We start from the raw sequence: 17,930 nt of genomic DNA, 5'->3' as shown, positions 1-17,930 counted from the left end.
ATACTGGGCAGTGTCTAATGTAGCTCTGAGATGAACAAGAGGAAAATGTGCACAGCTAGTTGGTCACTAGCTAGTTGGCTATTTGCATGGTAATAATTTCAAGTTTGAAGCTTGAGGTATACCTGCATTTACATTGACTACCTTGCTGATTTTCCATTTTCATGGAAATCGTTAAACCTATTTACAGCCCATTTTTAAAAAAATAGTTTGTTTAATGTAGGCATGATATAATTCTAAGTTTCCTTTAAGTTCTTTTGTGGCAGCTACTATTCATTTAGGTCAGATCATAACTAATCATACTATTAGCAAATCATTTCTACATTGGTGGGTTGGTGAGGAACCACACCAAAGGGTTTTTGTTTTTTTTTTTTTATTATTCATTAAGAATTTAAAACGTGAGTACTATACTTATATACATTATCTGGACTTCTTGTAAACATAATTACATTCAACTTTTTAATGTTTGACTTGTCAGGAGGAAACCATACATGAATGAAATGTGTGGGGTGGATTATGAGAAATCTTAGATTTATTATTGCACACTAATCTTTTTATCTCCCCTGCCCCTTTATGTGTAACATATAGGTAGTAAATATAATTTGTGGTGAAATATAGTTTTACTCATGAATCTAAAGGTGCTTTGGGGCACCTGGTTGGCTTAGTTTGTAGAGCATGAGACTCTTAATCTCGGGGTTGTGAGTTCAAGCCCCATGTTGGGTATAGAGATTACTTAAAAATAATAAAATCTTTGGAAAAAATAACATGTTTTGTTTTATAGACATGCAGCCGTCTTGGTTGAAACTATTAAGAAGGGAATTCATGATGCTGATGCTGAGGCCAGAGTGGAGGCAAGAAAGTAAGTCTATAATGTATTTTTGTGACAGTTTAAGTGTACTTGGATCTTTACTTTGAAAGGAATTGTACTGGAAGAATGAAAATATCACAAGTGTCTCAAGTATTCTACTTGGTTAGCTCTTTAGTAAATTCGAGATAGATTTTTCTCCATTAAATCTGTACTAGATATATGGGACCCCTGGCTAGCTCATTTGGTAGAGCATGCAACTCTTGATATCAGGGTTGTAAGTTTGAGCCCTGCATTAGGTATAGAGATTACTTTTAGAAAAAATCTGTACCAAATGGCTAACAGTTGACTTCACATTGTCATTTGTATAATCATCATTATTCGTATTCCATCATAACATCCTCACTTTCATTATGAATAAAAATAGCTCTCATTTATTGAGAATGTGCTAAGTACCTGATACTGTGGGGTACTTGGTATACATTACTATCTAATCTTGAAAATGATCCTCCAAATGTGGTATTTCTATAGATTGGCAACAGAAGTTTGGAGATTTGGGGGTTAACTCCAGGCCACACAAACTGTAAGGAGCACAGCCAGATTTTGAACGGAGATCTGCTTTTCTCAAAAGCCTACCGGCTTTCCACCAAAATTTGTTAAATTTAGAAAGTATTCACTTGAGGGGTGCCTGGGTGGTTCAGTTGGCTAAGTGTCCAACTCTTGGTTTTGGCTCAGGTCACGGTCTTGCAGACGTGGGATCAAGCCTCTCCTCAGGCTCTGCGCTCAGTGCGGACTCTGCTTCAGTCTTTCTCCTACCCTCTCTGCCCCTCCTCTCTCTCTCTTTCTCAAATAAATAAATTAAATAAATAAATAAAATATTTTTTTAAAAAAGTATTCACTTGATATGTAGTAGATATATTAATATGGTCTCATCTTCATTCTCAAATGTACGCATCTTATGTGAAGCTATTACTTTATGTTCTTTTTTCCCTTTTTGTTGTTTGTTCATTTGTTTTACAGGACATATATGGGTCTTAGAAATCACTTTCCTGGTGAAGCTGAAACATTGTATAATTCCCTTGAGCCATCTTACCAGAAGAGTCTTCAGACTTACTTAAAGAGTTCTGGCAGTGTAGCATCTCTTCCACAATCAGACAGATCCTCATCTAGCTCACAGGAAAGTCTCAAGTAAGGTCATAGAAATGATATTACTGATTTCTTCCTCTCCAGTTCCCTGTAATTTCATAAATTAGATGATTGAATATCTGCTTGCTTTCACTTGAAGCCTTGAAAGAATGATAACTGGAATGTGCAGTTGACCCTTGAACAGTAGGGGTGCCTACCCATAACGTTAAAAATCTGCATATAACTTGACTCCCCCAAAACTTAACTACTAATAGCTTACTGTTGACTGGAAGCCTTACTGAGAACATAAACAGTCGATGGACACATATTTTGTATGTTGTATATATGTTATGTACAGTATTCTTACAATAAAGGAAGGTAAAGAAAGGAAAATCTTATTAGGAAAACCATAGGAAGATAAAATACATTTATAGCACTGTACTGTATTTGTGGAAAAAAAATCTGCATAGAAGTGGACCCACACAGTTCAGATCTGTGTTGTTCAAAGGTCAACTGTACTTACTTTTTTGGCCTGTGTCTCAAGGGTTGGATTACATGCTGGTGTAACTTCTTTTGGGGTGAAGAGTTTAGTGATTCAAATTTTGTTTCTGTATGTTCATGTCTGTGAAAAATATTGGGAAACACTGATTTATATACATTTTTTAATAACCCCAAAATAGTTCATACAGTAAGCAGTCTGTTTCTGGGGCATTATAATGGAGGAATGGTAGTGGGGATTCAGAAGTCATCTTCAGAACTCTGATACAGCACTATGTAACTAGTAAAAATACATTGCTTTCCTGCCTCATCTTTTGCACAACTTAAAACTCCCTCAGGGGGCCCAAATTCCCTAGTATCTGACTCACTTCTGTGTAATTCCATTCTCATAATTATGTTGGCTTCCTCAAACCCTTGCTGCCTTGGCAGCCTTAACTCTAATTTTCTCTCTCTCTAGCCCTGTGAGGTTGCTAAAATCCCTAGTGCTGTCTCTACTCCCAAGCAGTGGCCTCAAGTATCTGCAGGTTTCCTCACAGAATGTGAGCTTACCCCTATGCGATTCCTGTCCCTTTGGGACTTTGACCCCACAAAGACTGCTGCTTGCCTTGGCAGCTCTCTGTTGTGGGAGGGAGACCAGGGTGAGGCAAGTGAGGCAAGCTAGGGCACAAGACTCAAGGAGGCACTCCCAGGGTCTTATGGGTACTGGACTAACATGCAGTGACTTAAAGGTTTTCAGAATAAAAGCAGATAAAATCCGATTTCAACATAATTATTGTAGGAATAATTAACCTATCAAAACTTCTGTTTAAATTTGTGATAAAACCTTCACTGCAAATGAGCTTTGTTGTGTTTTTCCCTTTTATTTACTTTGCTCAAACTTTAAAGTGCCTATGAATTACCTAAAGATCTTGTTAAAATGCAGAATCTGATTCAGTAAATCTGGGACGGGGCCTGAGATTTTGCATTTTTTAACATGTTCCTAGGTGATATCTTTGCTTTTTGAGTATGGACTGTACTTTAAGTAGCAAGTATCTAAACAAGATATTTTATCTTATTTCAGTATTAACATCTTTAAACATAAACAACTTTTAAGTTCTGTGAACCTTGAAGTGGTCTGCCTCAGTCTAATAGAATAACAGTTTTAAGGGCCAGTTATAAAAACAATACAATACTGGGTTTAATAACCAACTACCAAATTTACAATTTGATAATAATGACTTAAAGAATATTTTTCAATAGCCTGCTGTTAACCTGTTTGGAGTCTTTGCTTCTCTCTTCCCCCCACTTTTAAGATTTATAGATATACTTTCCTAATCCCCCTTACATACTTAGATGTATTATTTATCTATGGGCTGCAGAATGGCATTATAATTAAAGATAATCAAAAAAGATACTAAAAGAGATGGTGGATTCTTTGAGATGATTTGAGCTGTTTTGCTTTCTAATCATGTTATCCTCAGCAGTAGTTCTTAGCCTTATTTCTCTTATGCCATGCAGTAAAGCTCAGTAGCACTGCTGTAGGTGGTGTGATAACCTACATAATAACTGCATGAATTGCCAGTGGCCACAGCCATTATGGCTTAGGTGAAAGAGGCTTTGGTCATGCTGAATTCCCTGTGTGCTAGTGATAACTCTCTCTCTCTCCTTCTAAGGAAAACATCTTGGAATACAAGTGTTGGAGTGTGCTTTATTGTATCCTCTATGGTGAGCACTGTAATGGGTGCTGAGGACCAGAGTGAACAATAGCAAGCTGGTTGCCTGTCTTTGTAGAGCTTACAGTCTGTTCATCGCTAGTTATTTCATTTTTGCTTCACGGCTAACTGAGATACCACTGATATGTGACAACGACTGTTCTAAAATGATTTGTAAGAGGAAAATGAAAATTTAGAAGTAAACCGTTCAGAAAATTCAGTAGTATTTCATTAATTGTTTTGAGAGGAGTAATAAATTATATCTTCTTACTAAAAGTCTTTCTTATTACCTTGCAGTCGCCCTTTTTCTTCCAAATGGTCTACAGCAAACCCATCAACTGTGGCTGGAAGAGGTAAACTGCCTTTCTAAGCAAGAGTCATAGCATATTTTACATAGAAACCTAATACCACATGTATATACATTGTATCTGTGTCTGTATACTGTATACATAAACTACACATAATAGGTACATTGTAGTGTATACAATATATATACATATGATATAGTATACAGCATAATCCAAGTTCTCTGAAGCACCGCTTACCCTTACTGATGCACTCTGTTTTCTCTTGTTTCAGTTCTTTACAGTGCTGGTCATGACCCACTCGGTTGATATCGCCTATTCATGGATAATAACTTAGTTTATAAAACTCTTTTAAAACTGAAAAACTAAAGAACAGAAATTTAATGACTTAATGTGTGTTGCCTAAGAGTGGTAGAATCTGCATTATTTTCTGAATAACCGTATCCTGGAGTAGTTCTCCTTGCATTTTTCTGATAGTAAAAAAAATATGAGTGCTGCCATCTATTTATCATACAGTGCTTCATTTTCATGAATCAGTCATGAACATCATCTCTTCATCTACAAAACAGTTGTATGAATTTTACAAAGGATAGGTGCTTTTTTCCCATTTTATGGAAGAGGAAAGTGAGGCAGAGAAATGTTGAGAAAATTGTCCAAGAAGATGTAGTTGTAACAGGATTGAAATGAAAGCATTCTTACTTTAAAATACTATAAAGTACTTTCTAGTGTTCGTTTGTACACTGCTTCCTTTTTGACCATTTGTCATCTTGGATTAGCTCATGATGGTTTCAGGTTTATATAATTCTCATGCTGTTTGCAGTGATTTAAATAACATAGGTTACCTATGCTTTGTTCCCCATAGTATCAGCAGGCAGCAGCAAAGCCAGTTCCCTTCCAGGAAGCCTGCAGCGTTCACGAAGTGACATTGATGTGAATGCTGCTGCTGGTGCTAAGGCACATCATGCTGCCGGGCAGTCTGCACGAAGTGGGCGGTTAGGTGCAGGTGCCCTGAATCCAGGTTCCTATGCATCGCTAGGTAAGACAGCTAATTATGGGGTATTGTACATTGTTTTCTCCCTGGTTTCAGTGAGGTCAGGACGATGGTGATAGCTTAATCATTTCTATTTCATTCTTGCTAGTAAAGGATAGTCCATGTGTTATAATATGAATCTAGACTTAGAACACAATTCTAAGTATTTAAACTACCTTGTTTCTACTTTTTCCATTGTTATCCTGCTAATCATCTTGATCAGAGGAACAATTCTTGATTCCATGTTTGCCTGTAGAATTTTCATGGTTCTGTACTACTGCCACACTCAACTGCTGGTTACTCAGGGAGTTGAGAAGGGCATTGGCCTTGTATCCAGCTTCTGTTCCCTTACCAAGAAGTTAAAGCCTTTTGGGGATCTGGGAAAAATGCAAAGCTTAATTAAAATCAAAGTTTAAACATGTATTCCCAAAGCTATTTGGGATAATAGTAATAATAATAATTTATGTTTATCAACTTTATTAGAAATTTTTTTAGTCTATCTATCTTTCTCTCTATCTGTTTAAGTAATCTCTACACCCACCGTGGGGCTTGAATTTATGACCCCAGGATCAAGAGCTGCGTGCTCTTCAACTCAATGAGCCAGGCATCCCTGTGCTTATCAACGTTAAAAGTTTGAGGCTGGTTATTCATACTGCTTATCTCTGTTTTGTGCTTCGTTTTTCTTTTGGGTAGAACACTAGGCAGGCAGATCATTGGAACACAGTAGGAAGTGCAGAGATATTGGGATGAACTGTTGTACATGATAAAGTTGGCACAACTACATTCAGTGAGGAAAGGATAAATAATTCAGTAAATGGTGTTTAGACACATGGTTTACAGTTTGGTATAAAATTAAGTTAGAACCATTTTTCACACCATATAAAAATTTATTCCAGATGACGAACGAGTTAAAAAGCAGCTTGATGAAACCAAAGTAGTTGTGTATTCATCTAATCTGAGGTTGGGGAAGGAATTTCTAAACATAAATGACAAAAAACCACAAGGGAAAAGTCCCTCTGATTTAAATACTAAGTGTGAAAATATAAAATCAAGTGGCTGAAAACTTAAAGGGGAAAAAGTTTATTCACATACTACCAAAAAAGCTAAAATGTCAGCAAGTTTTATAAGTCTATGAAAAATGGGCGCCTGGGTGGCTCATTCGTTAAGCATCTGCCTTTGGCTCAGCTCATGATCTCTGGGTCCCAGGATCGAGCCCCGTGTTGGGCTCCCTGCTCTCCAGGAAGCCTGCTTCTCCCTCTCCCACTCCCCCTGCTTGTGTTCCCTCTCCTGCTGTCTCTCTGTCAAATAAATAAAATCTTTAAAAAAAAAAAAAAGTATGAAAAACAGATGACCTTATTTTTATAGAAAAATATTTACGTATATCAAAATTGTCCCCCCAGAACACCAGAACAAATGTTGAATCTTAGCTGGAATCAAACAAGTGCAAATTGAAAGAGCCAAATATAACAAAAAAGTTAGGCTTAGTGCCTACTGCTGATAGAGAATGTAGTTAAAAAGTGCTGATGTGAATTAAACATGGAACACTTTTTCTAAGTGGCAATTTAGTAATACCCATAAAGCTTTTCTTCTCTTTTTTCTTGAAAAAAGTTATTTTGAAAAACTTTTTATTATTGAAATAAAATTGACATACAGTATTATACTAGTTTCACAGGTACCACATATTGATTCAACAATTCTGTATATTACTCAGTGCTCACCACAATAAGTATAGTCACCATACAATGTTATTGAACTTATGAAGCTTTTTAAATGTTCAAAATTCTTTTTTTTTTTTTAATTTTTTTAGAGAGTGCAAGCGTGAGCAAGGTTGGGGAGGGACACAGGGAAGGGGAGAGAGAATCTTAAGCAGGTTCTGCACCCAGCACAGACTCCATTGCAGGGCTCATACAACCCTGAGATCATGACCTGAGCCAAAATCAAGAGTCGGACGCTTAAATTGCACTGCTGGGTATTTACCCCAAAGATACAAATGTAGTGATCCAAAGGGGCACATGCACCCCAATGTTTATAGCAGCAATGTCAACAATAGCCAAACTATGGAAAGAGCCAAGATGTCCATCAACAGGGGCACCTGGGTGGCTCAGTTGGTTGGGCGACTGCCTTAGGCTTGGGTCATGATCCCGGAGTGTTGGGATCGAGTCCCACATTGGACTCCCTGCTCAACGGGGAGCCTGCTTCTCCCTCTGACCCTCCTTCTCTCATGTACTCTCTCTCTCTCATTCTCGCTCTCTCAAATAAATAAGTAAATCTTTAAAAAAAAAAAATGTCCATCAACAGATGAATGGGTAAAGAAGATGTGGTATATAGATACAATGGAATATTATGCAGCCATCAGAAAAAAATCTTGCCATTTACAACAACGTGGATGGAACTAGAGGGTATTATGCTAAGTGAAATAAGTCAGTCAGAGAAAGACAAGTATCATATGATCTCAGTGATACAAGGAGTTTTGAGAAACAAGACAGAGGATCATAGGGGAAGGGAGGAAAAAATGAAACAAGATGAAACCAGAGAGGAAGACAAACCATAAGAGACTCTTCATCTCAGGAAACAAACTGAGGGTTGCTGGAGTGGTGGGGGGTGGGAGGGATGGGGTGGCTGGGTGATAGACATTGGGGAGGGTATGTGCTATGGGGAGAACTGTGAATTTTGTAAGACTGATGAATCATAGACCTGTACCTCTGAAACAAATAATACATTATATGTTTAAAAAAAGAAGAAGAAGATAGTAGGAAAGGAAAAATGAAGAGGGGGGAAATCGGAGGAGGGGGAAGAACCATGAGAGACTATGGACTCTGAGAAACAAACTGAGTGTTTTAGAGGGGTGGGTGGGGGGACAGGTTAGCCCGGTGATGGGTATTAAGGAGGGCACGGATTGCATGGAGCACTGGATGTTACACGCAAACAATGAATCATAGAACACTACATCAAAAACTAATGATGTAATGTATGGTGACTAACATAATAAAATAAAATTAAAAAAAAAAGTCGGATGCTTAACCGACTGAGCCACCCAGGTGCCCCTAAATGTTCAGAATTTAGACCCAGTAATCCAGTGTTTATAGATAATTATGCCAAGAAATAAAAAAATATATTTTTAATAATAGATGTTATTAGAGTCAACCCTGCTGTGTAATAGAGGGGGTATGATTGAATTATGATATGTCCTTATAAATACTGTGCAGCCATTAACAAATAATATTTTCAGCAAAGATCAAATGATACTATCAAACAATGTGATAATTTCATCATTTTGTATAAAATTATACATAGATAAATATACATATACTAGACAAAGGTGTTAACAAAGATGTCAACAGTGGGTTGTTTAGTGCTTTTAATTTTCATAAAATTTTTCTGTATTAGAGACATTACTTTGCTAGGAATGCAGTGTTATTTCAGTATATGAAAATGAACCAACTAAATACACTTTATTAATAGAATAAAGGACAAAAACCATGTAATTATTTCAGTAGATGCAGAAAAGGCATCTGACAAAGCCCAACACCTTTTCCTGATAAAAAAAAAAAAATCAACAAACTAGGAATAGAAGGGAAATTTGTGAACCTGATAAAGACCATCTATAAAAAATCCACAGCTAACATCATACTTCATGTGAAATACTGGATGCTTTCTCCCAAGATCAACAACAAGATAAGGATGTCCACTCTTTCTTTTTTTTTTATTTTTTTGGCTTGGTTGGACTTTTAAAATCTTTTTTTTTCTTTTTTTTTACTATGTTATGTTAATCACCATACATTACATCATTAATTTTTGATGTAGCATTCCATGATTCATTGTTTGCTATAACACCCAAGTGCTCCATGCAGTATGTGCCCTCTTTAATACCCATCACCAGGCTAACCCATCTCTTGCCCTTCCTAACAACATTACCATGGAGGTTCTAGCCGGGTCATTAGGGCAAGCAAAAGAAATGAGATGTATCTAGATTGGAAGAAAAGTAAAACTGTCTGTATTTGCAGAAAACATGACCTTATATAGAGAAAATCCTAAGGAATCCACAAAAAAAACTTTCAGAGCTTAGTAATGGGTTAAGCAAGGCAGCAGAGTATAAGATCAGTATTTAAAAACCAATTGTATTTCTAAATGCTAGCAATAAACAATTTGAAAATAAAGTAAGAAAACGATATCAATTTATAATAGCATCAAAAATAACAAAATGCTTAGGAATTAATATAACAAAGGAAATGTAAAACTTCTCTAGGAAAAACCACTCCTGTGTTTCTTCTTTACTCTTAGACTCATAATACTGCTGACACCAGATTTGTTGGTTTTCACACCAACCAGTTCTACACCAGCTGGGTGTCCTACATTTCAATTCAGTTCTGACACTAATTATAATTAGCACAGACCTCACAGATTAAGGGCTCAGTCCTATAAGACTGCCCGTGCCTGCCCCCAACCCCACTCTTCAGACATCAATTGCAAATCCAGGTTGTCACCAGTGCTTTTGAACAAACTGACTATAAATCAGAGGTTCCCATAACCTCCTCCTCAGGTTCAATTAATTTGCTAGATTGACTCATAAAACGCAGGAAAACAGTCTACTTACTAGATTGCTGGTTTATTATAAAGGACTTGTAAAGGATTTGAATGGGCAGATGAAGAGATACATGGGGCAACGTCTGGAAGGGTCCTAAGCACAAGAGTTTTTGTTCCCAGGGAGTTATAATGTGCCACCCTCCTGGTACATTTATCAACCCGGACAGTCTCTGAACCTTGTACTTATGGGATTTTTAGGGAAGCTTCACATAGGCATGATCAGTCATTAACTCAGTCTTCAGCTTTTCTCCCTTTCCCAGAAGATGGAGAATGGCTAAAAATTCCAAACTTCTAATCATGGCTTTTCATCTTTCTGGTGACCAGCCTCCATTCTCTCCAGGAGCCCATGAGGAATCACCTCATTAAAACAAAAGACACTGCTATCATTCAGGAAATTACAAGGGTCTTAGGTCAGGGTATCTGTGTCAAATATTAGAACAAAAAAGACACTCCTAGTGCTCTTATAATTTAGGAAATTATAAGGGTCTTAGGAACACTATCAAGAACCAGGAGACAGAGAACCAAGCGCAAAAATTTTATATATATATATAATTATTTTCACACTTGTTCACTGAAAACTACAATACATTGTTAAAATCTAAATTAATGGAAAGACACCCAGGTTCTTTAAAGACTTACTGCTGGGGGCACCTCGGTGGCTCAGTCGATTGAGCATCCAACTCTTAGTTTCAGTTCAGGTCATGATCTCACGTCCCGCCTCGGGTTCTGTGCTCAGCAGGGACTCTGTTTGAAATTCTCTCTCTCCCTCTCCCCCACCACACTTGCTCACTCTCTCTAAAATCTTTAAAAAAAAAATAAAGACTTAACATTGTTAAGATCGCAAATTGACCTATAGATTCAGTGCAATCCCTGTCAAAAGTCCAGATGCCTTTTTATAGAAATTGACAAACACATCCTAAAATCCGTATGAAAATGCAAGGGATCCAAAGCGGATGAAACAATTTTGAGAAGGAACAATCTTGGAAAAGTTGGTGGACTCACACTTCCCAATTTCAAAACTTATTCAGCTCTACAGTAATCAAGTCTCTGTGGTACTAGCATAAGGATAGACATATAGACCAATGAAATGGAGTTGAGGGGCCAGAAACAAACCCATATATTTATGATCAGTTGATTTTTTCACAAAGGTGCCAAGACCATTCATTGGGGAAAGAATTCTTTTCAACAAATGGTGCTGAAACAACTGGATAGCCACCCCCTCTTCTGCCTCTCTCCTGTTATCTTCCTCCCTTTACCCACTCCCCCCTTTCCTCCAGACAGCTTTCTTATACACATGTGACTGATGTACTCTGCTTTCTTATACTTTGAGCCTTGCTTGTCATGGCTGAACGTTTATGGATCAGAGGGAGTGTTCCATTGTTTTTCAGCAAACACTTAATGAGCACTTAGTTTTTGCCAGGCACCCCACTAGGTAATGGAAATCCAGAAATAAATGCTTCTGTACTCAAAGAGTCTCTCAATCTAGTGGTAGATTGCTGAAGGATGAGCAGCTGAAAATCTTGTTGCATTTTATGCATTTAGAATTTGAAGTCCCAGTGAGACATCAGACTGGAGGTGTTGGGGAGTCATAGTAGTATCATGAGAAAGAGAGAGATACAGTGGCATCAAGATAGCATGGCAGGGGAACTCAGGAGAAAGATCTGTGCTTGTGAGATTAGATTTGTAAGTCATTAGAGACTTTTCTTACTATAATTTTGCAATGTTAAACTTAATACATTACTTAAAAGAGTTGCTACTGGGTTTTTTTCTCCTAGTTCCTTTGGGAATGGGGAGAATGGGGAATGGGCATATGATGAGTGTTTGATTTCAAGAAACTCAGAAGACCACAAAGCAAGAGGTCTGCCTCATGATGGCAAGGATACCAAGTTGGAATATCGGCTTCACTAACTTCTCACTCTAGGGGAGTGAAAAATCAAACTCATTATCGATTCTTTGTTTTTGTACCCTTTTCTCACAAAGGAACCTCATCTTGTTTAAATCTCCAAGTATGTTTTAGTTGAAAACAAGTTTCATATACATGTCTATGCTATGAATTCTGTCGTCTTAAAAATAATGTTCTAGGGATTATAAAATCATGTTTTTCTAATATACTAAGTTCTCCTCTGTTCTTTGCTTGCTCTTTCATCAAAGAGGATACTTCTGACAAGATGGATGGTAAGAACTTACTTTTCTAATTCTACAGATTTTTACAGCTCTTGGATTCTATATAATATCTTCATTCTCTTTTTGAAAATAGACTGCTTATTTTGCAGCAATCTTAATGTAAATATGGCTACGTAATTCTCTAAATTTTGGGTTAGGTATATCCATTTTTTGGGTTTCCTAGTCTATTCAAATATTAGGTTACTGTTGGCTGTAAGTTAAATCAGTTATCTTAATTTTTTTTCCTTAGCTCATAGAAATATTCTTGATTTCTTAAGTCAGTCTCTGAAATAGAATCAGAATCAGAAGAATGCAATCTCATAAGTCATTTGATAGAACTCTATGATACAGAGAGAGACAAATGAGATATTTTACAGATTCAGATTCATATGGTTATTTGTGAAAACAAAATGCAAGTTACAATGCTGTCTTTTTAAGAGTAAGTTTTAAACAAACATTTATTCAGGACTGAACTTTAATTTCAGTATTCAAGTGATTATAGTTTATCTATAGTTGCTTGGATCAGTGTGGTATTTTTTATCTGTATGGTATTTGTCAAATACTACATGGCATATTATCTACATTTTCCCTTCACTTCATCAGATACCATAATGTTGTCTAGGAACTTGAGCTTTTTTTAAGAACTTGTAAGAAGATACTGAATCTGTAAGTCTTAGTATGAGATCTAGGAAAGTTGAAGAATTGTATGTTTTTCTGTCAATTATTACATAGCTCTCAGACGTATCTTCCATTCTGATGAAATGGGAGATTTATTTAATCTTGGGTTGGGTACATGACTGTTATTTATAGTGTCTCTATGTTCCTCTGTATGTTTAATATATTTCATAAGTTAAAAAAATTATTGAATGAAATGAAAGCCTACCACAAGATAGTTTCTGTATTTTAAACCCTTTATGGTATCACTTCTCACACTGAAATTCTCTGTCCTTAAACTATTCTCACTTTCCAGATTAAGATCTTTTGTTTGGGTCAGAAACATCAACCTATTTGAAGAATCATCTGTGTCACGTGATGTGTTATTCTCACTGATGTTCAATCCTATGTTTAAAAAAATCTGTATATACACATACAGAGATATATCTGTTATTGCCCTTTAGTATAGTGAGTTGTGATATTTTCACTTGTTCATTTCTGCTACTTTTCATTGACATCTTAGGGAGCATACATAAATGTTGAGTAAATACCTGATGGATTGATAGGTCTTTGTAATGCTGTAATGAAAATACTGGGTTAATGAGGCCTTCGTCATGGATTTGACTCCCATGTTTGTCAGTTAGCTTTTCTAGTTCTTTTATGGACAACTTTTTGAAAATGCACAGAAAGTATTCTTATTCTGTAAAAACCTTCATTTCAGAGAGAATAATGACAGGGTTACATTTTTCTTGAGTGATTAACTTCTATAATTTTCTTCACCATTTCAAATTTGGAGTATGAAATGTAGCAGATAAAAGTGTTGTGGAATTTCACCATTTTCATTTGTTTAGTTTTAACCTTTTCTTGTGCTATGAGTCTTTAGATGACCTCAAAGACTAGAAGATATTTTTTTTCACTCATTCATTTTACTCTTGGGTGGGAGGTGTAAATAGGTCTTAATACCAGCATTGGCAGAATTTGTTGAAATGTTATTATTTTATTTCTCTTATTTAGGAGCAACATCTGAAGATGGTAAGAATTATACATTTTGTTAGTAACACAGATACCTCTATGTTAATATTTTCATTAGTAGGAATTAAACACTAAAATAGGCTAATTTTTTTGCAAAACTATATAGTTTGCCAGCTGTGATAGCTTCTACATTTCATGTTTGGTTGTGTTCAAGTTACACATGTGAATTTTTTTTCTTTAGTTCTTCATCTCAAGTTTTGCTTTGTATCTTGGATCATCTCATGCTGGAAAAACATGATTGCTTAACATGTTTAATAATATCTAGTATAAAGTTAGTAAATAGTTTTTTTCAGTAGCATCATTAGATGTGCTTTTCTTTATTTTTGTGGTTTTGTTTTTTAATTTATGCTAATTCATTTATACTTTGGGGGAGCATGCTCCATTGCTTTATCAGGGGAGTTTAAATTAATTGATTTAGGCCGCTTTTAAGTGTGTCTTTGATTTAGAATCAGTGGAGAATTGCATATATGATTTGAATTTGGGATTACAAAAAACTTGCTAGTTAGACTACTCTCTTGAGCCAGTTTCCTTTAAGAAAATAACTGTTTATTGCTTTTGAATTTGTAGAAAGGAAAAAAATTTAGTTTTTTAATTTATATTGCCTGAGGGCTGTCATTAAACCTCTGATTTTGAAACACACTTCTTTTTCTCCTAAGTTTTACATGGATGACCTTTTCTTGTGATATAAAACCAAGTGCATTTAACATTTTTAGTCTCATACTTACTCTGATATAGTTGAAATATTTCATATTTTTCATATCAGTTGGAGTACTCTAAAAATGGTTTCTGGCACTGTAGCATTATAATTTAGAACAATAGTATCAGAATAGTTATCCTAATTTCTTTGTTATATTGGATAAATTTTCCATTTCAAAAATAATAATTTTGTCTTTCTGTTTTACTTCTTAGTTGGGAGAACATTGTATCCTACTCTAAACAGACTCTAAAAGGGTGAAAGGCCTGAACTATGGGCTTATTAAGGGCCTTGAAGAATTGAGAATGCTAGACTCACCAACTAGACTTCTGGTTTTGCTTCTGTTTTATTCCCGGTTTTTAATCACTCTCTTATCTTCCTCACGCATTTCTTAATTTTGTAATTTCTCCTTACTCTTCATTTACTTTTTCCTAATTAATATAGCCATATCAGGCCAGCCAGTATAATGATTGCCCCACAAATTGTACCTTTTAACTTAACAGGATTTTGAGCCCTTCTTCATGATTATGTTTTGTATTGGTTCTGATTTGATATGGTTGAGACTGCCTGAGAACACCATAGTAGCTACTAGTAATATATTTTTGTTTTTACTAATGACACTTAGGTACTTTGATAAACATTATCTCCTTTGGTTCAAAATTCTAAAAATAAATGTTTGTGGCTTGGTTTTGTGGAGGGGGATGAGGCAGTGGTAGAGGAGAAGGGAGTGTGCTGAGAAAAGTGCCAACTCTTATGAGATTGGTATTTCCTCAAATCATTTTATAAATGAAACTGGTTGGGGGAAGAGAATAGTAAATGTGTCCATGTCTGTCTGTAGTAATCTGATGTTTAGCACAGGATAAAAATACTAAATATTTAGCTAATATTATCTCTTCCTGCAAATCCCTTTTAGAAGTATATTTTCAGTCAAAAGAATTATTTGGGTTGTTGTTTCTAATAAGATTAGGCTGATATTTAAAACTATAGACTGTATTTGAGAATAAACGAAATTTTATGGAAACTGAAATTTTAGAATTGGAACTGCCAGTTAGGAAACAAGTATCATGCCTGTCGTAATTATCTTAATTATAACTCTACTAGACTAATGATATCAAACTAAGAATGGAAATCTTTTAGTTTGACTTTATTTTTACCCTGGAAGGAAAGTTAGCTTAATGGTGCAACACATAGAAAGCAGTATGTATTCTGAAAATTTTTAAGAGAAATATCACCTGTCAGTGATGGTTACATTGTTATAAAATTTAACAGCACTTAAAAAGCACAACCAATTAGAAAATTACAGTGACATTTTTTTCCTCATTACTAAAAATCATTATAGAAAAATGTCTTTAATTACATAAATAATTTTATTCCTTAGGCCGGGTCAGAGCAAAGCTTTCAGCACCACTTGCTGGCATGGGAAATGCCAAGACAGATTCTCGAGGAAGAAGTCGAACAAAAATGGTGTCTCAGTCCCAGCGTACGTATTGCCTAAGTTTTCCTGGATTTGTAATGCACTAGGATAAGTGTGTTGCTTGTATATGACTGTATTAGGAGATTGACCAGTGGATAAAGACAAAGCTAACTTCAAAAAAGACAAGCCACATACTGAGTTCTTGTTCTGTACTTTAGGTTCATCATCACCTGACAAAAATGAAGGTATTTTTTTTTTTCAATGTTTTGGATCAGTTGTTGTGCATGTTTTGGAATTTTTTTGAGTGAGTGTTGTCTTGTCTTTGGTGTGTTACTAGGGCTGCATCATTGATATCTGCCACTTAGAAAGAAAAAATTTCATCTGCTGTACAAAGTTTTGCATGGAGATATTTTAAGTAGCACAAATCTCTTAGCATTAAGGTTTTCACAGTCTACTCAGAAACTTGCAAATGTAGAAAATTGTGCTTTTTAGAAGCAAAATAATTGCCATATGTTAGCATCTAATCTGGTTGCATCTAGCCAATGCTATTCAAGGACGGACATGTGTGTCTTCATACTCTCCCAAAATCTATTAGAATACAGTTAGCATTTTTGGCAGGTATATACTGATTCATAGTGAGGAAACATAAAATGACCAGTTCTATTATATTTCTTACTAAATTTAAGATTTATATTTTTACTCTTTCATTGGAAGCTGAGTTCCTCATAAGCACAAGTATTAAAAAGCACAATTTTGAGGTCTAGGTAAAATGAATGATCCATTTCTACATGTTCCAGAATAGTAACCCATACATTTATGGCATTATTAATTTAAGAGTTTGTTCCTATTCTTTCTTTATCAAGAGATTTTCATTAGTACTTAGCTCTAAAAACAGCATTTTTCCCCCTAGGGAAGTAATTTGGGTGTTATTCTACATACTTGGCTATTTTGAAAAGCAATATATTTAACTGTCTTCCATAGTCGTGTAGGTGATTTATCAAGATATAGATGTCCTATTTGTTTTTTAATTTGATTCCCAAATCTTGGAATCAGGGAAAAGAGCTGGGCTTGGAGGGGGCCAGGTGGTGATTACACAAGTCCTGCCAGCCGGTTCTCCTTTTCTCCTCTTTCCAGAGTCAAAAAATCCAGGCAGAGAAATGATGGGAATATTCAACAAGAGCCCTAAAAATAAGGAAATGCTTGGTAAAATTGGTTTGCAAATTGAGGATTATTTATAAATAGGAAAAAAATGGAAAATGCCCTCTGGGTAAGGGCTCTTCTTCCAAATTCCAAATTAGGAATAGATCATATCACATTTTCCCCTGATCTTCTGTATTTTTAATTTTTTTTTCTGTATTTTTAGAGTAATTTTTTTAAGTAACTCAATCATTAGCAGTTGTAGCATAGTTGCTTAGAGCCTTGCCACTCCAAATGTAGCATCAGAATCACCTGGGAGCTAGTTAGAAATGCACAATTTCATGCCACCATAGATGTCCTCAATTCAATCTTTTTAACAAGATCACCAAGTGATTTGTGTATAATAAAGTCTCAGAAGTATTTGATCTAGATCATGGACTCTGGAGCCATATTACCCCATATGAATCATGGCTCTTCCAGTTTACTTAAAGTTGCTATATTTCTGTATATTTATCTATAAAATGAAGAGGATAATCTCAGAGGATTGTAGTGAGGATGAAATGTTATATTTTTATTCCATTAAATGTTATATATTTAATGTACTTTAAGACATACCTGGGCCCGGAATAAGCACTCTGTATTTCAGCTGATAAAATTGTCCTCCTTGTTATTATTAACCTAATGTCAACTGAATTTTAAACTCCTGTTGTATACTTTTGTACCTTGTTGTTTATGGCCTTCAGGAAACAAAGAAATAAATAATGATAATGTTAGGAAATTTAAAGCATAAAGAAGAATAAA

At 35.6% G+C, this 17,930-nt stretch overlaps 1 protein-coding gene across 4 annotated transcripts in view; it reads left to right on the top strand.

Moving 5' to 3' along the window:
* The window catches only part of CLASP2 (cytoplasmic linker associated protein 2), a 177,864-nt gene that overhangs the window by 93,469 nt on the left and 66,465 nt on the right, over positions 1–17,930 (top strand). For all 4 annotated transcript variants that reach the window (XM_028107057.2, XM_028107058.2, XM_088026816.1 and 1 more), the window contains 5 exons: positions 779–856; positions 1,823–1,990; positions 4,414–4,469; positions 5,284–5,457; positions 15,957–16,058. In XM_028107057.2, coding sequence (XP_027962858.1) covers positions 779–856; positions 1,823–1,990; positions 4,414–4,469; positions 5,284–5,457; positions 15,957–16,058 — 578 coding nt within the window. The remainder of the gene's footprint in view (positions 1–778; positions 857–1,822; positions 1,991–4,413; positions 4,470–5,283; positions 5,458–15,956; positions 16,059–17,930) is intronic.

The sequence above is a fragment of the Eumetopias jubatus genome, unplaced genomic scaffold (genome assembly GCF_037043125.1).
Source record: "Eumetopias jubatus isolate StellerSeaLion01/CBP00866 unplaced genomic scaffold, mEumJub1_p1.0 scaffold_1, whole genome shotgun sequence".
In the NCBI taxonomy this organism is placed as follows: Eukaryota; Metazoa; Chordata; class Mammalia; order Carnivora; family Otariidae; genus Eumetopias; species Eumetopias jubatus.
The sequence above is the reverse complement of the archived record's forward strand: the minus strand, read 5'-3'. Positions and strand labels throughout refer to the sequence as shown.